At 33.6% G+C, this 24,511-nt stretch overlaps 1 protein-coding gene across 5 annotated transcripts in view; it reads right to left on the reverse strand.

Moving 5' to 3' along the window:
- Positions 1 to 24,511, reverse strand: part of PHF14 (PHD finger protein 14) — a 207,371-nt gene that overhangs the window by 151,938 nt on the left and 30,922 nt on the right. For 4 of the 5 annotated variants that reach the window (XR_008296827.1, XM_015081217.3, XM_015081218.3 and 1 more), the window contains exons 5-12: positions 18,307 to 18,466; positions 12,820 to 12,931; positions 9,512 to 9,649; positions 4,846 to 4,992; positions 3,936 to 4,206; positions 3,267 to 3,373; positions 2,048 to 2,143; positions 111 to 214 (exon numbers count right to left, since the gene is read on the reverse strand). Coding sequence is in view for 4 of the 5 variants with exons in the window: in XM_015081217.3 (XP_014936703.3) it covers positions 111 to 214; positions 2,048 to 2,143; positions 3,267 to 3,373; positions 3,936 to 4,206; positions 4,846 to 4,992; positions 9,512 to 9,649; positions 12,820 to 12,931; positions 18,307 to 18,466 (1,135 nt within the window). In the remaining variant the exon portion in view is untranslated. The remainder of the gene's footprint in view (positions 1 to 110; positions 215 to 2,047; positions 2,144 to 3,266; positions 3,374 to 3,935; positions 4,207 to 4,845; positions 4,993 to 9,511; positions 9,650 to 12,819; positions 12,932 to 18,306; positions 18,467 to 24,511) is intronic. The other variant, XM_027071968.2, reaches the window with a different exon arrangement.

The following is a 24,511-nucleotide window of genomic DNA, read 5'->3' on the forward strand; positions in this document are numbered from 1 at the left end:
ATAAATTCTAATACGGACATAATCCATTCACAAATATTTGAAGCATCTTGTTACTAAAAGTATGAGTTTAAAAACACACAACATTAATCTGTTATCATTTTATTACTTGCCTATAAAGTACTGCAGGAAGAATAGAAGTCTTTTGTGTGCCTCCTTCTTTTTTACTGGGTTTTCTCTCCTTGGGTGCCCGCAAAATTGCCGGTATGTTCAACTTCTATTGATTTGAACAAATGCAGTTTATTTTGTTTTAAAGAAAAAATATAAAGCAACATTCTCCTCTATTTGCCACTCAAGTCAACTATATATGCTAGAATTGTGAGGGAGAAGTGTCTTACCAGCTATTACACCAGCAAAAAGAATTAAAATGAGTTTCTGTCTCACAGTTACTCTCATTAAAAATCTATAATTACATAGTCTCATCCCTTTTCAGTGAAACACTAAAACATTATGAAAATTAAACTTCTACTTTAGCTTTAAAAAGTGAAAGACAAGGACAAGCATTTAAGAGCTTTAAAAAACCACACACAATACACTTGACAAAAAGAATATTGAAGCCGTTTATTTTCCTCAACATCCCAGCTACACGGTGCTCCATAGGTTAATTAGAAAAATTATCTTATTGGACCAAACTCTCCATAAAGTGAATGAGATTCTTTTTGGGTTTCTACTAATCTGTAGTATGCTGGCTTCTGAGACAGCAACCATCTATCAAAGTCATTTCTCGGTGGCCTGGTGGGCCGACATCTGTTCAACCAACTGGAAAAAAGTGTCATGCGAGTGGTACAAATGAATTCTACTTCTTCTGTGTATTTTACATTTGCACAAGGAAATTTGTGAACTTCTGTTAAAAGTCATTTAATAAATGACAATGCTCTTTTATGGTACATAATGCTTTACACTAAATAGAAGATTCTTATGAGACAATCTTGCAAATCAAGCCAAAACATAATGTTAGCTTGGCAAATAAATAATAGTCTTGCACTCAACATTAACTTCTCTAAATATAAAACATAAAGCACCATAATCTTCCCCAAATCCATCAACAACCTATCAATAGGAAGAAAGGTCAATTCTCCATAGGTGACTGCTCCTTCTCACCTGTTAAATTATGTTATTCATTGTAATATAAGCCGCATACATCCTGTTCACAAAAGAAGCATCTTGAAAGCTAGCATAGCACAACACATACCAATATGTATTATTTTCTAAAATATTAAGTCTACACAAATTGTATGATAAATTGACCCTTTGTAAACTTCTGAAACAAGTACAATGAAAAATATCTCTTCTTTGATAAACTCCTTCACAAATAAGACTACTTTCACAGTACCACAGGGAGTCTCCATCTCCTTCTAAAATATAACAGATTATTTGAATGAATTCTTAATTTATGAATTATACACAGTACTAAAAAAAGCATTCAAAGAAATCTATTTGGCAATGATTCTTCTTTTTAACACCAAGAACTTTAACAGGCTAGATATGCTCAAGGATAAAGTAAATTTTTTCATTACTACAATGATATCTACTTAACAGGAAAAACCACACTTTAGACTCTCAAGTTTCAAAACCCATCTCTTCCATAGCTCAAAACCAGATTAACATAAAATCGAATCTCTTCAGTTTGCCTTTTAAATTTTATGTCAAAAAAAAAAAAAAGGTGGGGGAGAGGGGACTAAATATAACATAAGAACAAGATAGAAAAAAATGTGGCAAGGACTCTAAAACTGCTAAATTACACATAAGAAGAATGTGGTAGGAGCGAATTCATGCTTCACATCTTAGCTTCACCACAAATGACAATCAGAGCAAATGAAAAAGTTCTGCAAACAAGATAGCTGTTAAAACAAGCAAATTAAGCTACAGGTTCTCAGTAGGCAGCTTCCAATTCTCTAGATATATTTCAGGCATTATCATTATCCCAGAGGATTAGTTGGCCCTAATCAAACAGAATTTTTTAGTTAGGAAAGTTGTATCAGAAGTCTGATCTCTGAAAATAATATAGAGAATGAGAACAGAAGGAGATAGCAATTGGAAAGAAACTAACCTGCCCTGTGATTCTGCCTAGTAAGGCCCATATTCCTTGCCCTTCGCTTCGAAGTTTTCCATTCAGGTTTTGTAGTTCTTCTAAAGATTCACACAGCTACAACATAAATAATCAAAATTAGTATGCCAATAAAATATGTAGTAATCCATGGGAAAATTTAAATAATTTATCAACAAGTGTCCAAGAATATCTACACTTATAGTCCATATTTTTTATAGTCCATATTTTTAATATATTTAAGCCACAGTACCGTGAGATGAGGCTATCCAATTACTTAATCAGCAACACTAATAAAATGTAAGCATTTTGTTTTATATTAGCATTTTTACTGACAATAATAATACCTATATTTATCATTCGGTTACAGTTTTATAGATATTTCATACACATTCTGCTAATTAATCCTTAAAAGTCTACCAAGATGCATTTCCACCATTTTCCCAATAAGAAAATTAAGGATTATATGGTGTCTATGACTTGGCCAAGATCATAGAACTAGCAAGAATCCCCAGATCTTCTGAATCTAATCCCACTACTCTTCACTACAGATGGCTGATATTGGAAACTTACCTCTTATTAATTTTTTATCACTTAAAATAACATGACAGTAAGTCAATATAGGTTTTATATGCTCATGTTACTTATTACCTAACATTTTGGCCACACCTTGCTTTTATATTCTTTTGATCTCCCTCATCATTACAATGAAGAGGCAGAATGGAAATTTAGATTGGTAGCTATTTTTCTTAAATCAAAAGTAACATTACAAATTCAAGACAAAAACAATAATTTAAAAGTAAGTTTCTTTGTTTTCTACAAACTTAGAAAGTGAGGCTCTACAGTATACTAGTTAGAAAGGAGTCAGGCTGGCCTCAAACCCCAACTCTATGACTTGACTATCTATGTGAGTCTGGGCAAATTACTTCACCTCTTTAGGATTCAATTTTCTCCTCTGAAAATGGGAGCAATAATTACAACTCACGTTATAAAACAGAAATGAAAATTAAATGAGTTAATATATGTAACATGCTCAAGATTGTACCTGGCACATAGGAAGTGCTTAGTGTTAGTGCTGATAATACATTCAATAGGAGTAGGAATTGTAGGGAAAGGTCTAAAGATTCCAGAAAATTTTCAAAATGGGACATACATAGAAAGCTCTAATATCGCAAATGACATCAATAACAGATCATATTATGTTGTTTTGTAGCCGACTTACCTTATTATATTCCACATGGAGTTTTTCCTGTTCATTCTCTAATTTATCCTTTATATTCTTTTGTTCAGCCATATTTTCCTGAATTTGAATCATGCGCATATTTCTCTCTATTTAAATTAAATATCCAATTTTACTTATTAGAAAATAAAAGCTGATGTACAAAACACACAAAGGAAGAAGCTAGCCATAAAAATGATCATATGGATAATCATGCATTGTTTGCAACATTTTTAACCCTATTTACTAATACATGAACTTAGCATTTTACAACAACGCACAACTTAATAGAAAAATAAACATGCTTTTGGGGTGCCTGGGTGGCTCAGTCAGTTAAGTGTCCGACTTTGACTCAGGTCATGATCTCACAGGTTATGAGTTCGAGCCCCGCATCAGGCTCTGTGGGGCTCCAGCTCAGAGCCTGGAGCCTGCTTCAGATTCTGTGTCTCCCTCTCTCTCTGCCCCTTCCCTGCTCATGTTCTGTCTCTCTGTCTTTCAAAAATAAATAAATGTCAAAAAAAAATTTTTTAAATAAATAAATAAACATGCTTTTTACTTAATATATGTAATGTAGTATGGCTAATACACTTCTAAAAACTGACAGTGTATCAAATATTTCCAATAGCAAATTGTTCTCATTGAAAATGTGAATGTATCAGTGTGTATACTGACCAAAGTAATAATTCACAAAATCAGCAGTGAGAGCAGGTTGCTTATGCTTTCTCCTTCCATCCACACTAGAACTAGTATCTGAATTGTCCACTGGGAAGATATCTGTACTGATTCCCATTAGCTCTGCTTTCCGCATCAGTTTACGAATGGCTGAAGCACTGCTAGTGAGTGGTCTGGGCAATTTTTCCCTTGGAACCCAGGCCTGGGGTCTGGTGGATCGAGCTAGTTCTGCTTTGGCACGATATTGCTGAAGCCGGGCATTGATTCTTGCCTATAAAAGAAAAGCATACACATTTTAAAAGATATTAAAATGTAACATATTCCTTATGATTTCTACTTGTATGTTTAGAGATAGTAAAGACAACCAGAATTTCCTGTATCAAGGCAAATTGTATCTATCCACAGTTCTTAAGATAATATTCTTGGATTACAATAAAAGGTCTACCCCAGTAACAAATCCAGGTCCTAGTCTATGATCCGAGTTGTCAGAAACTAATTTGACTGAACTGAAGTTCCTTTTCTCAATACCTGCAAAAGTCTCTATAAATTCACTTAATTTACATAGAAATACATTTTAAAAGATGGGCAAACTGATCAAATCTTTTACATAAGCAAACACTAAAACAGACTGAAAAAAAAGATATGGTCAACATACTGCACTGATAGAATAACTTCTCTAAGCCACATTTTTCAATGTATTTGGAAACGTGCTTTATAAAAGGCTTCTCTGTTGACTAAGGAGTAACATATTCAGCTACAAACTACACTCACTACCTTAATGACAATCTACTTCCTAGGTAACTAACCAAACTTCATAATTACATTTCACATGTCATTGGCACACACACATGAGATGTGAAATCCATAACCTTGAAAGAAAAAAACACGAGTTTTGGCATGAATCCCATACCTGTGCTTCTGGTGACAGTTGCTTCTCCCTTTCTTGCAAAGACATTTTACAATAGGATTGTAGAGCCAAGTAGTTTTTTCTCTTCCATTTTCTGTCTAACCTATCTGCATGTTGCTTACAATAAGCAAAAAATGGATCTGCTATATCCTATACCAAAAAAAAAAAAAAACAAAAAAAAAAAAACAGAAGGGAGGAGTGAATATTTTCACTTCAAAGGGTTATAAACAACCTAACACAAGAGATAATATTTGCTTTTTGAAGAATCTCCTATGTTGTTGGTTATTTCTAAAATAAATTACAAAAGTAACTTTTATACACAATGATAAAAATTGCTGCTTTTGAAACTTAATCCTGTATATCAACTTCAAATTAACAACTATTTTTTTCTTTAAAGGGCCTTGTAGATTTAAAAACACTGAAATAAAATCTTAGGTATTGTATTTAGTTAAACTTGTGTACCTAAAAAAATAAGCACTGTTTAAAACAAATAGAATTTTCATAATCGTAGGTAAAAGCCATCATTAAATATTAAAGTTATGTATACAAAGATTAATATTACAAAAAATACATCCAGAAAATACAGGACTAGCTAACACAGATAAGTGGAACATTTTTAACTGGCTAGCAATGCATGGCCAGATTCTACCCAAGACAAAAATGGATTAAGAAGGGCAGACTTCTTTTTACTTTTTACTTCTATTTACTGTCAATTGAACACATTAGGTATCACCTTTAACTCTTCATACAACTTTAAAACCTCAAACAGAAAACATAGCTCTCTCATAGCCATCTCTCAGGATACTAACCTAAAGGGTCTATTTTTTATTCATAAAGAGTAGAGTACCAAAAAAAAATTTACTCTATCAAAAACAAAAATAATTTGTAAATATTTAGCCAAAACAAGTAATCTGCATTGTGATTGCCAAAAAAATAACTGGGAGTTCATTCTTTAGGTCTGTCCCAAGGAGAAGAAATAAAGATAAGCTCTCCATATATAGTTTTTATCCAAGTTATGTTAGAAGGGTCTCTTAGTAAGGTGAGATTTTACAACCCAAAGAGAAATTATGACACTAAAAAAAAGAAACAAATGAGCAAGAACAGAAAGGAATATAATAACAATAACAATAAATATGAGGTATCCTTAACATAAAAAAAGTGTATGAGGCATTCTGTAGTGTGGTATCCACAAATGTCACAATATAGTACTGTGGATAACATCACAGAATTTAGAAGTACAAAAAGCCCGGACACAATTTGAGCCACTGAAATTTAATGCATGAATGATTTCAGTCCATTAAGTCAAAGGTTATGGGAAAAAAAAAAAAAATCAATAAAAATCTATACTCTATTTCCACTGTTTCAATGAGAACTTTCTACATGGTAACAGGGTGCGAACAATATACGAAATACTTTATACGAAAATTATACTTTATATGAAAATTATACTTTATCACAGAAGAAACTACCATATGGTTTACATGAAATATAAGTAACCTTAAGGAAAATTTATGGTGTGAAACAAATTTCTGTCAGCATAACTGAATCTGTGCTATTGTTCGATTTTAATAATAAATACATTATATCATAACATGGTTTGAACATTCTAAATAATTTGGAATTCTCACAAAGCAGATCAGAAAGAATAGAAACTTTCGGGCACCTGGGTGGCTCAGTCAATTGAGCGTCCAACTCTCGATTTGGGCTTAGGTCACAATCCCAGAGATGTGGGATTGTACTCCATGTTGGCCTCTGTGCTGACAGCATGGAGCCTACTTGGGATTCTCTCTCTCCCTTTGCCCTTCTCCCCCACTTGCCGCTACCCTCTCTCTCTAAAAGAAAGAAAGAGAGAGAGAGAGAGAGAGAGAGAGAGAGAGAGAGGGAGTGAGGGAGAGGGAGTGAGGGAGAGAGAGAGAAAGAAAAAGAAAAGAATAGAAACTTTAAATGGATCCTCACCACTGAGATAAAAAGTACTGTCAGAAGGCTACAAAAAGTCATTAGAATATAGTAAGGTATATGATGTCACTAGATGAAACTAGGGTACTTACTATCTTTTTCCACCTTGCTTTTACTGCCTATATAAAACAGCCATTAAGAAGAAATCCCACTTAACAAACCAATCTGTAAAAGGGGCGGGGGAGGGGGAGCTTTCTCGAATGTCATATAAAATTGAAACAGAAGATATGCCCACAAACAGTAGATTTGTTTTACTTAAAATTTGTCTTTTAATTAAATATGCTATTATATTACATGAATCTTAGTCTACAGAAGTATAATAGCCACGAACTTCCTTTAACAGAATGATTGCTGCCAAGAGCAAATCTTATTGATACTGATTCTTGGGTTTTAAAACACTGTTCAGAAATCTTTATAATTTTCCAATTCTATAAGTGTTTATAAGAAGACATCAGAAACACATGTAAATAGATTTAAATCATTCCCCACAAAAAAAGTACACCTAACAAGGAAGCAAATGTGGAGAAAAGTCACATTTTGTTATTCTAGCATCCAGAATTCCTACCTAATCAATCAAGGGAGGCAGCAAGGCAAAGGAAAAGCCTCAGGTCCTGTTTCTACATCCTGATTTATTTCAATTTCCCCTGTAAATTTCCCCAGATGAGATTAGAGACAGAGACATGCAGACCACAGATGCAAACTATTTATTTAATGTAATATTGTGTTTCGTTTGTTTCATTTCCATGTGCATGCCTTTAGATACAGGGATGTATGCTCTAAATCACTATGGACTCCCTTACATTCCACTGTCCCATCATGCGGCTACTTTACACATTTTTGTTAGCCACTGTCTACCCTACCCCCAAAATGTTGAATGGCAACTATACAAAGGAACCCAAACTGCCACAGTATGACAGGTAAAGCTCTCAATAAGTTCTAAAAGAAATGGCTATAAAGAAGTCTTCCTGATTGCAAAGCTCAAAGTTTTCTGTAAGTACAGTAATACCCTACCCTACAGACTCCATGATCTGGGTATTCACTTGGGATTTATCTCATCTTCTAAGTCTTACTTGTACTGCCCCTCTGCACTGCTGCCCACCATCTAGAGTATAGTCAATACTAATCCACATAACCTTATTATATAATTAATTATGCTTCTATGTCTTCCTAAGAGCTGTAAAAATGCTCAGAATTTATCCAGTACCCTTCATCAATTAAAGTACAATTCTTAAGAATCAAAGCTGGTACAAAAACACGTATCCAACACATAACTGCTATAGAATTCATTTATTCATAAAATATATCCCTCGGGGCTCCTGGGTGGCTCAGTCAGTTAAGCGTCCGACTTCATCTCAGATCATGATCTCACGGTTTGTGAGTTCGAGCCCTGCACCAGGCTCTGTGCTGACAACTCAGAGCCTGCAGCTTGCTTTGGATTCTGTGTCTCCCTCTCTCTCTGCCCTTCCCCTGCTTGTGCTCTCTCTCTCTCTCAAAAATGAATAAACATTAAAAAAATGTAAAAAATATATACCCCTCAAAATCTGCTCAACAAATTTTCATTACATTATCTTTTTTACTTGTTTCTTGTCTACAAAATAAATGGGAAAAGATAAAGACCCAATATAAATATACATATATATTTTTATGTAACACTGAAAATTTATCCAGTAAAAGAAGGAACACAACCAAAGGTTTATAGGTACACCACAGATCCACCATGAACAGATAATAAGAATTACCAAGCAAATACTCAAATACCTATCTAACACAAGAACTTAAAGAAATCAACAAAACTTAGTCTCAGGACTCCTTAACAGTCTTCAAAATTATTGAAGACCTCAAAGAGACCTATGTGAGTTATTTTATAGATAGTCCCCATTAGAAATTAAAAAACAAAACTTTAAAACATTTATTCATTTTAAAATAACAATAATCCATTACATGTTAAGATAAATAACACTTTTATTAAAAATACTATAATTTACATATACACAAACTCAGTGAGAAGGGTGGCACTGTTTTACATTTTCAAATCTCTTTAATGTCTAGAGAGCTCACTTTATTAAAGATGGCTGGATTCTCAAAACTATTTCCACATTCAGTATGTTATATTGTTATGCATCATATAATCTCTGAAAATCTCCACTATTGCTCATGAGATAATTAAGAGTAAAAAATGTATATACTGTTTTCATATTGTTACAAAGATAGTTTCAACCTCACAAACCTCTTGAAAGAAGATTAAGGAGTCCCCAAAATGTGCTTTGAAAAAAACTGTCTAATCTAAAGCTAATAAACCTGGAAGGAAAATTATAAGATTAAAAACACTTGTAAAGAGATAGAAATACACATATTGAAGAAAGGGTAATGATTTTATTTAAAGAAACAGAGCAAAGTTATCCAAACATAATTTCAGATCCTCCTATAAAAAATGCTGACATATTAATGCTTTAAAACAACTTGGATTATGTTTCATTTTACCTGTCAGATCTCGCTATAAAAAGTTTAACATGTTTTCCAAATGTCTAACTAGCTTTAAGACTGAAAAATTCATATATTGTTTACTCTTGAAATTTTAGACCAGTGATCTAAGCAAAGACTTTAAAAATACGCTTGTTAATTTCTTCTATCATGCACACCTATTGTAGGACATAATAGAGTTATGAGACATCTTATGAACATATTCACCAACGATGGTTTTAAATAAACCTACCTCTTCTGCTGCTGCCTCTGAAAGCAGACCTTCCTTCTGGGCACAGGTCACATGGAAATAGGCTCTGCACATCCCTGCATCACAGCTAATGCAAACTCCAGTTCTAGCAAAACGAGGGTCTTCACAGAAGCTACATTCCTAAAATGGAATAACAGGAAAACTCTCAGAATAAAAATATCTCTAAAACAAGACTGCATTCTCATACAAAGCGTCCATAAAATACAAATAGTGAATCAATAGCGTATCAATAAAACAATAACTGTGGGCAAGAAAAGAGTTTATATGAAAAAATTCTCTCTAGAATTCTAATGAACCAAAATTCCACTGATACATTAATGATGACACTAATAATAATAATAATAATAATAATAATAATAATAAGGATTTACTATGTGCTAGCCACTATTCTAAACACTTTACATATATTAACATATGTAACCATCTGATCCACTATTCCACACTAACATATGAAAGACGTATTACCTCCATTTTACACGAGAAAACTGAAGACAGGTTAAGAAATCTGCTCAGAATAACACAAAAAAATAATTGTCAAGTCAGTCTTCAAACCAGAATAATCTAAAAGTCATTGTTCTTAACCATGAAGCTATAATGACTTGGACAACATAATACTGCTTGGAAAATGAAAGAAAATAAGTAAGAAGCCAGAGAAATTCGCCAAAAAAAAATCTAGGTACTGGAACCAAAGAAATCATTTTTAAAATATCTTTAAGAGAATTAAAAAGTAATCTTATGTAAACAATCTGATGAAATTGGTTGCGATACACAATGTAGCCAACTAGTTAAATCCTTTCTGAATACAAAGGGAAGAACTGTAAAACTGAAAGTTTCAACAAATGAAATTACCCCCAATCCTCCCCAAATTTATTTTTTTATCCTTTTCACTATCTATACCACAGAGAGAGAAAAAGAAATCTAGTCTTAAAATATAAACTACTCTAATGATAGGAATCTTCGTTTAAAAAAAAAAAAACCTGCTAAACTGTGACAGATTGCCAGTAGACACTTAAAGAAGAACTGTTTAGTAAATATATTCTAAGTAAATTAAATATAACAGAAACATATACAGAGGAAAATTAAAAAGTTTCAGTAGACACTAAAAATATCATTTTAATACTGTAACAGTAAGTAACTACCTAGGAGGTAGACAGCACCCAACTGATACATCAGCAATGAATGAAAACAGCAAGAATAGGAATCTGGGTATAGATGTGAAAATATACCCAAATCCTGACACTCTACTGCTTGGTTAAGGTTTTTTTTTTTTTCCTAGTAACAGTAGGAGGCATATGGTAGGATGTATCAGCAAATAGTAATGTAAACATGAGACCAAAAAAGAGACAAAGAATGAGACAGAAGGAGAGAAGATGGAAGAGAGAGAAATGGAGAAATTAAATTATTTCAATAATGTCAACAGCACAAACAGAACCAAAGTGCTTAAGAAGTTCCCAAACTAATTTAATGTAATACGATGAAGTTGAAGGGATTTCAGAGTGAATACAAGAAAAAATTTCCTGACAAAAAGTCTTATAAAGACTATACAACAATCTAACAAAGAAATGGGAATCTTCTTCAATTGCCTGAATCATTTAAAATGCTAGGAGAACTATGCTAAGCAACTGAGAACACAGGGGAGAAAGTAACCAGGATTAGGAAATGGATAGATAATGTGGTCTAGAAGAACTGCCCCAGTTATAATTCACATCACTGACTGTACCAATAAGCTAGAGAATACAAAATTTTTTTACTCTACTTTCTAATCATACTTCAAAACAAAAGAAGGTGATAATGAAAAATCAGCTGACGATTATATATTTAATGATTCTCTTTTTCAGTTCAGAGGTCATTGCTGGTTTCAGTTATATGAAGTAATATCTGGTTCTTGTTTTTTTTCATTGCTTCTAGATTTGTAATTATGATAATAATGTGTGCCTAATGAAAATTACTTAAGCCAGTCCCTTCTAGGCTCTGTGGTCGTGAATTCTGAAGCTGATCTCAAAAAGCAATAACTTTCACTTCCAATAATGGTGGACTAGGTAATACTAGGTAGGTATTAATCCTGCTAGAAACTAGAAAATGTGAACAAATTATTTTTTTTTTTAACTATAGCTTAAGGCATTAGAAAGATAACAAGATAGTACAGAATTACCTGAGGACCAGGAAAGTAAGTTCAGTGCTTGGGCCTGCTTTTCTCCCTGGGGTCTTTAACTAATTCTGGAGAAAAAAGCTGCAGACAGTTCAATAGAAATTACCCGAACTAAAGCACAAGAGTACTGGAGTGAGGCTGGAGGGTGAGGGATGGGGGCTGTGGTTAGAGCCTGAGGAGAATATTCTACATATAGCAGCAGAAGCTGTCAAATTTTTGAATTTTCACCATCAGAATTTTCCAAAAACCTTTAAGTTTCCCACCCACCTTAATGTATTACTGACACTATTACAGTCTTCCTTCCCAATTTCCCAAGGGACAGTAATGGAAGAGAATGTATCAGTGCCTAATTGGTTGTAGTATTCCAGGGATGCCTATAATAATTATATACCTAAGTTTAAATTAATAAGTGTATTTTTTGTTTGTTGTTTTTATTTTTTGAGAGACAGAGAGAGACAGAGTGTGAGTAGGGGAGGGGCAGAGAGAGAGAGGGAGACACAGAATCCGAAGCTCCAGGCTCTGAACTGTCAGCACAGAGCCCGACTCAGAGCTCGAACTCACAGAAGGTGAGATCATGACCTGAGCCAAAGCCAGATGCTTGACCGACTGAGCCACCCAGGTGCCCCAGTAAGTGTATTTTTATCACTTATAATCCTAAAGCTCAATCAATAAAAACCAATTTATAAATTATTGGGGCTGAGAATGATTTGCAAGGCAGGCTATGCAGTCATTTAAAAAAAAAAAAAAAGTCCTTGAAACCTGAGTAAAATAATAGGTGTCCCTTTTCCTCTTTTCATAATTTTGGTAAATTTCACTTCAAAAATAAAGTCAGAAATTAGGTTTGTATTGATCTTACTGATCTGAGAACTCATGTGTACTAGGGAGTATACTAAATACCACAAAAATAGAAGTAGTATCAATTATCATTTTACCCCATAGGTAACTCTAAATTAAGAATACATGGAAGAATTTATAAATTACTGGCTTTCTGGGAAAATTACTAACAATAAATGATTTAGTGCTAAATGTTCTACAAATAGTATCATTACTAATAAGCATTTCTGTAGTGAACAACGATATCAGTAAAAAGTCATATAAACAAATTTTTCTCTTTTAGACAATCAAAAACACTTTGCCTCACCTTGGCACCATATTTGGAATAGTTCATTTCTGTCAGTGTTACTGGTCGTAATTTGTCAATATCTCCAAAGGCTACTCCAGGAACATACAGGGCACAGACAATATGAACCCATCTATAAGGAGAGAAAAATATGATTGTGCTATCAAACTTTCATAAAATGCCCACAAGGAAAATAAACATAAAACACGTGTGTGCCATCACAAGTAACTACTGAAAGAATTCTATAGTCAGACCTTCACAATCTCCCACAACTGAAGAATATGGAATAAGCACAACTCAATAAGCACTACTTTTCTAGCAGCTTAGCTCAAGCTAAGAATTAACAATTATAATTGCCTTTCACTTAAATTCACTGCATTTTGCACTTACCTGTTATTCTTAAATATTTGCACAAAACCACTATACAAATGAAACGTCATTTTCTTACTCATGGGAAGATTCACATTCATTATTTTAAGCTCTCTGAGAAGGATCCTAATTTAAGAACTGTGAAGTAATTCTGTAGTAAGAAAGTAAAATTGCTCTTTCTTGTTACTGTTTTCTAAAAGCTGTTGGAGAGGCCATCAGGACAATTTAAAATTTGGGTGGGTGGGGCGCCTGGGTGACTCAGTCAGTTAAGAGTCCGACTCTTGATTCTGACTCAGGTCATGATCTCATGGTTTTTGAGTTCAAACCCCACATCAGATTCTGTGCTGGCAGCAGGGAGCCTGCTTGGGATCCTTTCTTTCCCTTTCTCTCTGCCTCTCCCCTGCTCATGCGCGCTCTCTCTCTCTCTCAAAATAAATAAACTTTAAAAAAATAAGTAAAACAATTTTTGGTGGTCATCCTTTCTTTCTTCCCAGGTTAAAACTGATTGCTAGAAGACTGTAGACAACAGTTATATAATATAAGGAAGTCCTATCTCATTCAACTAATATGTTCACCATTCAACCTTTGTACTTAAACTTACATGCCCCACATACATTTTTTTTAAGTCTGAATGATGCTGCAACACTAAACAAAGAATGCTCAAAGTTTTAGTACATGAAAAAGTTGCAGTACACAGAATGGGGAGTTGATTCTAATTCTTTTTTAAAAGCTGCACTAAAAATGCATTTAGGAACCCTTTGTTTACTTACAACTATACAATATATGGGATCAATGGTTTTAAAATTTTAAACAGATCTATATCACTTCTCTAAGAAAGAAGGTAAAAATGAGATGGTAAATCTGCCTTCACCTTGTGACTATATTAACAATAAATTCTGCTTTATCACAGTTTGAGAGGCTATCATTGCCACATGGCTGTGTTTTGTGACACACTGTAAGTTTTAAAAGAAGATGACTAAGAATCATTTTATAGAGGTCCTGGGGGAAATAGTTACGAATCTTTAAAAATTATCTTTTTTATTGAGAAGAAATTCCAAGATTTTGAGATTTTCTTGATAGACTGTTTTAATTCAACCTCCCAAATGCATCCCGCGGAGTTCAATATAAAGATACACATCTTCAACAAGCAGCTGCTTTCTCAATTTAATTTGCACAGTTTTTTCATGCTCCACTGGTGTATTAAATGCCACTGTACTCTGCAGGAGTTTATCTTTGATAAACCCAACAGCTGGCTGCTTGCTTCCTACTGACCTTCTGAAAATGTTTTAGTACAAGCCATGCAAGTACTACAGATTTAAACTGCCATTTCAGTGTGATTGGCACACAAGTGTATCATTTCCCCAAATCACTCATGTGAGGATGCCAACTTGGGTCTTTATTAAAACACCTATCAAACAGCTGAGACAATTTCCATCCTTTGTAATACCTGTTGTAAATATTTTTTTGTTCATTTGTTTAACTGCACAAACTTTAGAACTCTATAATTAAAACAAATTGAAAAATCAAAACGAATAGTCTTCTTTGTTACTTTAACATCCATTTTGCTTGGAGCTATGATGACAGATGTTGATTGGGGAAAGGAATACAAAACAAGCACCACATAAAGCCATGAAGAAACAGAGTCAAATTGTCATAGCATAGAAACTATTAATAAATTATTTTAAATTCACATATTTTAATAAAGAAAACTAACCAGATACTTATCAAAGGCTCAATCAGAATGGGAATAATTTTATTTTTAAAATATCTGATTTTTGAGATAGCGCAAGTGGGGGAGGGGCAGAGGGACAGAGGATTCAAAGTGCTGCTGACAGCAGTGAGCCTGATATAGGGCTCACACTCAGGAATCTAACTGTGAGATCATGACCTGAGCCAAAGTCAGACACACTCAACCGACTGAGCCACCCAGGCACCCCAGAATGGGAACTATTTTTATCAATCAAATTTGATTTTGAAACATGTGTTTGTAGTGCTTTTACAATATGTAAAATAAATCCACTTTCATTGTCATTTTCATTCCATTTATTCACTCATTAATCAATTACTAAGTCACTGCTAGAAACAGAGCACCACAGAGGCAGTTTAGAAGTTACAATTATGTAATGTGAAGTGCTTTCAGCATAGTGTTGTGCATGCTATCTCTAAGTTATTAGAGTCTATTATTTCCCATAATCAGACCACTTAGAGTAAAATACTCTTCCTAAGGAATGGAATAAAAATTTAATGACAAAAATGTACTCATGGTTTTCTTACATTAGATCACATCATTTCCTATGTAGAACTTGCAGCTCCCATCAGAAACAAAGGGTGAAAAAAAGCCCCTGTGATAGAAGTCAATTTCAAAACTTCTTTCATTCTTTCCATATATTGTTCTTTCTTTCCTCCCATTTTCCATTTGAAATTAGAATACTATATGGCTTTGATCAAATCTTCTTGGCTATTTTTTTGCCTTGAATCAAAGCATATCAAGCTTCAACAGTATCCATCAAACTGTATCAAGACCTATAATTTCCACCATAGCCTACAGGTAAGTGTGAGTATCAATGCAAATAAAACGTTCAAATACTATAATGGAACTTTTGCCAGGCCATACCATCAAGGTAGTGTCTACATAGGTAAGACCCATAGCAGTCAGTGCAAATATTTCTCAGTAAATCTAATTAAAGAGGCCTATCTTTTCTCCATACAGAAAAAACTTTACAAGCTATTTTGTGGATTATAATAGCAGGAAGAGACAGGTACTTTATAGTTTTCCAACAGAACTTTCAAATTATGAACAAGAAAAGAGGCAAAACAAATTCTCTTCCCTAAAAGCAAACTGTTTTCCAAAGTTGCCCTACTTATTCACCACAATTTATCACCAAAAATTTCAACTCTTGGAACGAAATAGTTACCACAAGGAATTTATGCAGCTGGTACTCTATGATTACCTTAAGAAAGTAGAACAATATTGGTAGTAATAAAGCACTAGTAGCAGCAGTGGAAGCAGGAGTAGAAATAAGGAGACATTTATTAACCATTTATGTTCCAGAAACTGTACTGTTTATAGGAATCACCTCATTTAATTCTCTCAAAAGGGATAAGGAAATGGAGGTTTAAAAAGGCTTTATCACATGTCTATAATCACAGTTGGTAAGGAAAGACCAGAATCCAAATATATGCAGTCCAACTTGAAAGCACATACTTCTAATGCTGTAAACTCCCTAATTCTGGTCCAAGTCAGTGCAAATGTGAAATAATGCCCATGTCAATGATACAGACTAAAGATTTTATCTTCTTGGATGGGCAATAAGGAAGAAGAGGTAAGATTTTTAGCCATTTTTCCCAGACATCAACACCCAGGGTTCTCCAAGATTCCATGGTAGATTCTATGTTGTCCCAACAATCTTATATGGCAACATTTCTCACGGGCTTCCACTAACTCAGTTTGAAAAATAAGAAAACTATTTTTTACTTACTAAAGTAATATGTATTAAATTTTAAAGGCTATCCTTTATTTTGGGATAAAATGTATATCCTATCCTTTTCAACATTAAAATATGGCAAACCATTCTGAAAATCTGTATAGGTTATCTTGTTCCCATCCGAATATTAAACATGTTTTTAAAGAAATATTGAAATAACATTATATCACAAAATAAAAAACAATATATTTTAGTACTCCTCTTATATTGGGGAAGGGGGGATAGGCAGTGATCCATAAAATAAAATTTTAATCATCTATTCCAGATGGTAGTCTCTTGGGCAAAAACCAAAATCATGGGAAATGTCAACACTATTATGACAACAATCTCTCAAATTTAATAATAAAGATGAGTGTGAACATAGTGAAAAGAACATAGGTCTTTGTGCTAGTTATCAATTTACTGCCTCTCACCTCCAAGTCCACCTGTAAATATCTGCTAAATATGAAACAATGGACAAAATCCCTTTAGCATTTCTCCTTCACAGTTAGCATGATATTAAGCTGTCTTAGGAGAAGTTGTAGACAGCACTGCAGGAGGAAGTTATTTCTCACCAGGGATGAAGAAGGACATCTGCCAGTGCTCTGCCTCAGCCACATACACCTACTCTCTGTGACCTCAGAGGCCAAGACTGGAGACAATTTTTCTGTGGCTCTCTTAACACAGACACCACACACTACAGACATCCCACCACTGCCCCAGCTCCCTCTGCAACCTGTGCCTAGACACCCACTTGCCAAGAACTAAAGACCAGTTCTGGCCCAAGCAAACCAGCAAACATCTCTGCCCTCTAGTAGGTTGCAACTACACCTTCTCCAACAAAGTTGAACCCCAGTCTGTGGTGGGGTCTTCCAAGTTGGTCATTCCCTGGTTACTCTCCCTCGGCCTTAGGATATCCTTTAGAGTTCTTTTATATTATAATTACTTTTCTTTTTAATTTTTAAAAATGTTTTTATTTATTTTTGAAAGAGAGAGACAGAGTGAGAGCAGGGGAGGGACAGAGAGAGACGGAGACACAGAATCCGAAGCAGGCTCCAGGCTCTGAGCTGTCAGCACAGACAGATGCAGGGCTCGAACTCACGAACCATGAGATACTGAACTGAGCTGAAGTCAGACACAACCAACTCAGCCACCCAGGAGCCTCTATCATAGTTACTCTTTATCATAGCTTAATAATTCTGTAAATTAAACTTTCCCTTTTAAAATCACTGTATGCGTTCTGTCTCCTGATATACTCATTAAGTCAGATAGATCTGGGTTCAAATTTGACTGTTCATCAGCCTGTGGCCTTGATCAAATCAAAATTACTTAATGATCTGAGCCTCCGGTACTATACCTATAATATGGAAAACTTTAGCCCCTGTCTCATCATAGAGTCATTACTGGGATTAAATACAACTATGGGCATAAAAGCAAATACAGATAATCAAAAATTGGTCTTTTCTCCTCCTTCCCCTGATGTGTAGCCTACTGCCCATTTACTCTATGCCAAAAAAAAAAAAAAAAAAAAAAAAAAAAAAAAAAAATATATATATATATATATATATATATATAAAGACACAATCAAATCTAAGTGTGTAACTGAAAAAATTATAAATAGAAGAAGACACATTACAAAGCAGACACATTAACCCATCAGAATTATGACAACAACCTTCCAGCATCTGTCTCCTTGAAAATTCCATCCTGATTGGGACATAGTTCACAGCTAGGGGAAACACCACATTTACAGGCATCACAAAACCAAGGTTCAGTGGAGTTTTCAGAAGCTGAACTCATAATTGAGTCACTCTCTCCGTCAACTCCATAGCAACCTAAAAAAAAAAAAAAAAGTATGATTAAATAATTTATTTTTAAAATCACAAAACAAAAAGTGGAAAAATTCTGAAAAACTAATGGTTTATAAAAATGATATCAAAGTCAAAACACGTAAGTGAAATTTTATAAAAATACTTTTCACCTACCATAGTATGCACAATGAAACAACCTTTTGAAAGAGTTTTAGATCTACTGAAAAAGCGTTACAGAAGTAGAAAAATATACAGTTCTTTAAAAAAATTTTTAATTTACAAAATTACATAAAAATAGAAGTTTTCATTAAAAAGAAATCAGATTACATCTAGGAACAATTGATTAACAAATATTTATTGTGCTCCCTTTGTAATGGACACTTAAATTTATATAAGACCATGTTCATGCAAAACAAACATACAATCAAAGAAACCTCTAATGTAACTTTGGAGATGGCAGTTAAAACAAAAACCCATATAACCATAAATACAAAGTTAAGTATTAATAAAAGGAAAATAAGACAGAAACCCACACAGACATAAATTAAGGCTATAGAACAATTTGAATAGCTCGGACTAGAGTCAGACAAGCTGGGTTCCATTCATAGCTGAGCCAACTTCTAGCTCTAGAAGATAGTTGATCTTTTTTAAGCACTTACAATTCTATCTTCTGTAAAAATTTATTCATAACTCAAATTAATGAAAACAAGAAATTACTCTTTTTCTGTTTAACTTAATAATCTGAGAGAAGTTAAATTATTTAAGCAGAAAATGTGATAAAAATTTTTAAAGATCCTCATAAACATACCAAACAAACAAGATTAATTAACATAGGTCTCTACATTTTATATTAGGTCATGTTATACTTCAACTATCTTTCAATTATTAAAAGCAAAAAGTTTCTTTATCAATGCAAATATACATGCCTGCAATTACAAATTATATTTAAAGTTATTATGTGGGGTACTTGCTTCAGCAGCACAAATACTAAAGTTACTATGTGGGCTTCTAGATCTGGCTAAACTTTTTATAAAATCAAAAAGATCACTCTTAAGATTGAACTTAAAAAGAGTAGATTAGAGGGGCATCTGGGTGGCTCAGTCAGTTAAGCATCCGACTTCAGCTCAGGTCATGATCTCACGGTTTATGAATTCGAGCCCTATATCAGACTCTCTGCTGTCAGCACAGGTCCCACTTCAGATCCTCTATCTCTGCCCCACAAGTGGGGAAGGGGCAGAACAAAAAAACATTAAAAAATGCTTAAAAAAATAAGCAGTAAAATAAACATTAAGAACAAAAATAGTAGATTAGATGTCAAACCTGTAAGCCAACAGGAAATTCAGGCACAACACCACTGCTAACATTTTGGTTAAGATCAGGTTCTCATTAAAATTCCTAAAACTCAATTTTATCAATGAACTCTGTGTTGATCAGGCTGTTATTGCCTGACAAACCAACCAAACTCACTAGAAAGTGATGTTACGGGGCGCCTGGGTGGCTCAGTTGGTTAAGTTGTCTGACTTTGGTTCAGGTCATGATCTCACAGTTCGTGAGTTCAAGCCCCGCATCAGGCTCTGTGCTGACAGCTCAGAGCCTGGAGCTGGCTTCAGATTCTATATCTCCCTCTCTCTCTGCCCCTCCCCTGCTTGCGCTGTCTCGCTCTCTCTCTTCCAAAAATAAGTAAACATGAAAGAAAGAGAGAGAAAGAAAGAGAGAGAGAGAGAGAGAGAGAGAGAGAAAGAAAGAAAGAAAGAAAGAAAGAAAGAAAGAAAGAAAGAAAGAAAGAAAATGTCACATCCATTGTCATGAATAATTCTTTCTCAGTATAAAAATACCAAGAAGATGTATTGGCATGAACAGAGTACTGATAAATATGGAATCCAATGAAAGGCAACTGAAAAGTTAAGAGATAATTTCACCCAGACTATAAAAAGCCATTCAACCTCTTGATGATTTATAATAAAGAGCACTGGTGACTACAATAGTCATGACTCCTAAATAGTTTTCTTTTCCCTAAATGATGCTTGACACAACACTTCATGTTATCTAATTTCTCTTCTTCTAGAAAGAAAGATACTATGCTTATGATAAAATATCCTTAAGAGAAAAAAAATTAACGCACAAATGGTAATAAATTACAACTTCATTCTAGGCCTAATGTATGCCCTGGTCATTTCTCCAATCTCCTAAGCCACATTTATTACCTCTTCTGGATAGGGTGCTTCTACAGACAGACAGCCAAATTATCAACCACTCAAAGATCTCTAGCCAGGTTTATTCTAAGAAGGTAGTCTAAGTGCCAAATTTTAAGGGGCATCCAAAGTGACCTCCAATAAACTAAAAAAACAAAAAACAAACAAAAACAAAAACATACACACAACAAAACAAAACAAAACCACTATGAGAAGCATATATATGCAATGATCGTCTGTCAAAAGACTCAAGACTTAGCACACAGGTAAGTTTATATGCATGCAGTGTAAGATGTGATTATCTGACCTGGTTACACACTAAATAGACAATAGGAGCCTAAACTAGAGAGTATCTTCTCACAAATACCAAAGATAGCCAATTAAAATAAATAAACAACTATATAAATACTGAATTAAATCACCCAGAAAGAACTATACACAAGTAGAAAATAATTTCATCTACTCCTGAAACCAATACTGCACTGTATTTAATATTTAAATTTTAAAAAGGAAAAAATATGGATATAAAAAGAAAATAATTTACTAGATGTCATTAATTTACTAGATGTCATTAATAAGTCAATAGTCATATGTAAGTATTTTACACAATGCTAAAAACTGAATATAGATTACAATTAAAATAGGCTGGTAGGCAGAAAACTAAAAAGTTGGTTTACAACTATGACTTATATAAGCTGCCTCAAGCAGATGCCATAATTGTCACCTTTATGCTTATTCAAAGGCATAAAGGCAGAACCTTATGGTTCCTTAACCATAAGGTTAATCATGTTAACCAGGAGCCTTAACATGATCTGAAAATTGTGCAAAAGAATGCCAAAGAAAAGATTTCTAAGGACCCAGACTACAGTACATAAGATTAGCCAAGAAATAAAAACTCATTAATTTAATATCATTAAATTGTGGTTGGTAATAATCATCTTCACTTCTGTTTAGATATACATTTTTTAGATGGCAAACCCTAAAATGAAAAGGAAATTGAATTTTCTTGAGAGCAGTTGTTATTGACTGTCACCAATAAAATAAAATTTTTCAATAAAGGCAACAGTAAACAAAATATTGTATTCAAAGCATACTCAAAAACAAAATAAAAAATAATCTGCTTTTTCAAAGGGTAATACAATACTACAAGGAAAGAATCTATTTTCTTTATAAAATAATGTTCCTTTGAAGTAAATTCTTTCATCTGTATTCACACAAAGTAGGCAATTACCAAAATAACAAAGCCCCCAAGGGGCTATCTATTTTATTCATTTCATTCACCAAAATCAAGGTAAATCACAGAAAATTTCTGCGATTAGAATACAGAAGATTTCAATTCTATTTTTTAAAGAATATTCTACACACATAACAAAAATTTGCACAGAGATTAAGCCACCTACTTACTAACAACCTCAAGAATGATTTTTGAAGGATTCTCCTTGGCAATTCCTGTTCTGTAACCTAGAAGATCGGTACTATGTAAGTTCAAACATCAACCAGCAGGTGCGTATTTCTTCTTCAGCTTCAATAAGATGATTCACAGTATGTTGTGAGATTTATAGAGTTCTTCACCTGCCACTTTTCCAGTATTTCTCTGCCATGCCTATTGGGTTTACTGACCAAAGTTCTAACATGTTATGTCCACTCTAATCCATTTTAATTAATGACTAAATCCATTTTTTAGAAGTTTATTTATTTTGAGAAAGAGAGAGGGGGGTTGGGGGAATGCGTGTAGGTGTGCACACACAAACGGGGCAGGGGCAGAGAGAAAATCCCAAGGCAGGGCTTCAATCTCAGCAACCATGAGATCATGACCTGAGCCACAGAAATCAAGAGTCAGATACTTAACTAAGCCACCCAGGTGCCCCAATGACTAAACACATTTTAAGATCTTTTTCTTTCTTCTATACAAAACAGAATAGAAACTACCGTAAAACATGTAATTCTACTTATGTAATTCTGAGTAGAAGATGCAAAAGTGCAGAGAATTTTTTTCATTTGGGTAAACACTTAAAATTAATAGACATATAAAACCTATTTCATATAGTTTTTTCATGTTTTCAAATGTTTGGACATTCAGAATTTGAAAACATGTTTCTATGGCCATCTAATTAGGATCAACCTCTGAGCAACACATGAAACCTACACAAATTGTATTTAAGGAAAACTAATATAAATGTGTCTACAATTGTTCTGATTTATACACCGGTATGGATAATCCAGTGGATTTTTTTTCCATTCAACTTTTCCCAGGGGAGCAGAAGACCTGCAGTCTTCCAACTTCCAACTATGTAACTTTGGACAAACCACATCTCTGAGACTGAGTTAAACTGATCTGCAATATGTATTCAATAATATCTCTCCTAATTATCTCTCAGTATGGAAAGAAAAAAAATAGGAACCCAAAAGTTGTCATTTAAAATTTTAAAACATTTTTTCCGTTCTTAACATCCTATCACTAAGACCTCAGATTTTTATTAAAAGAAAAAAAAATTTAAGTAATACTATTATTTGAGAAAAGATGTGTGATACCTATGACAAAACATAAAAGAACCAAAGTTCTTGCTGACTTATAAAGTTCAAGTGGTTATAACTTGAACATACTTTACCACCCAATAAACATTCACAAGGATATATCTTTGCATATACTAAGAAATACAAATGGTCTAGGGCTAGTTAAAAGACAACAGACTGAAAATGAACAGGGGGAAAACATCTCTTAGTAGACCGTATCTCATTTAATGCATCAGCTAAGCCTAAGGTAACTGCTGCCAAGTGCATTACCTAATGCTCTATCACATACTATATGACACATATGTGACAGTTTTCTTCACACACAGTACAATCAGTGTATCAGGATAACTGACATTACACTCAGGGGTACCCTACTATTACAAGTCAGTTATAAGATCTTGTCACAAAGGTGTTTATACTAAATGACAAGTTGGAACTCTTTGATTTCAAAGAGAAAAGAGTTTCCTCTATATTTGGATGAAGAGAGTACTCTGGAAAGTAATCAGACAGTTATACATTTTATAAGCAATATTTCAAGTACTGTCTTATAGCAAAATCTCGACTTAAACACTTCTCTTAATTATGCTTAAGAATAAGTATATTTAAAAAAAAGACGAAAAATAAAAAGGAAAAATTAGAAGAAAAGATAAAGGAACTATACCAAAACACTAACCTATAGTTGTCTGGATATTAGGACTATTAGAAATGTTTCTTCTCTCTGTTCTATATTTTATTTACTATCTGTGTATTATATCAGCATGGACAGTTTTCTCAAAAATGAAATATTCAGGAAATTTCTGTTTAAACCATGAGATGTTTAAGAAAAAAAAAATCCATGGCTGAATTATAATATAGAAGTTTGTCACTTAGGCACCTGAATTTAAAACAAACAAAAAACCCAGCAACACTAGCTTTCCATTATACTTCAGAAAATTTCCCTTTCTCTGGATTAATTTTATATAAAAATTCATTCTGGAACTTAAAAAGTAGTACAGAGAGATTTATAGCTATAACTGTATAAAAATGAACATTCTAACATTGAAAAATACCACAAAGTTAACAAGCACAGGAAAGGGTGGAAAAAATATTTACAAGAATCAAAAATATTAGCAACACATACAGGACAAAGGATTAACATTAAAACAAATTCCAGTAAATCAATAAGAAAAAGCCAAGTAGAACCTATTAAGAAATGACCAAGGAAATATACAGCAAGTAACAGAAAATAAAATGCAAATGACAAGATACCAAACCTCACTCATAATAAGGTGAGCGCATATTTTAATAAAATGAGAGTGTCCAAAAGATTAAAATAAAATTTACTAATATGTAGTGTTATCAAGTAGTTTGTACACTATTGTTA

The sequence above is a fragment of the Acinonyx jubatus genome, chromosome A2 (assembly GCF_027475565.1).
Source record: "Acinonyx jubatus isolate Ajub_Pintada_27869175 chromosome A2, VMU_Ajub_asm_v1.0, whole genome shotgun sequence".
Lineage (NCBI taxonomy): Eukaryota > Metazoa > Chordata > Mammalia > Carnivora > Felidae > Acinonyx > Acinonyx jubatus.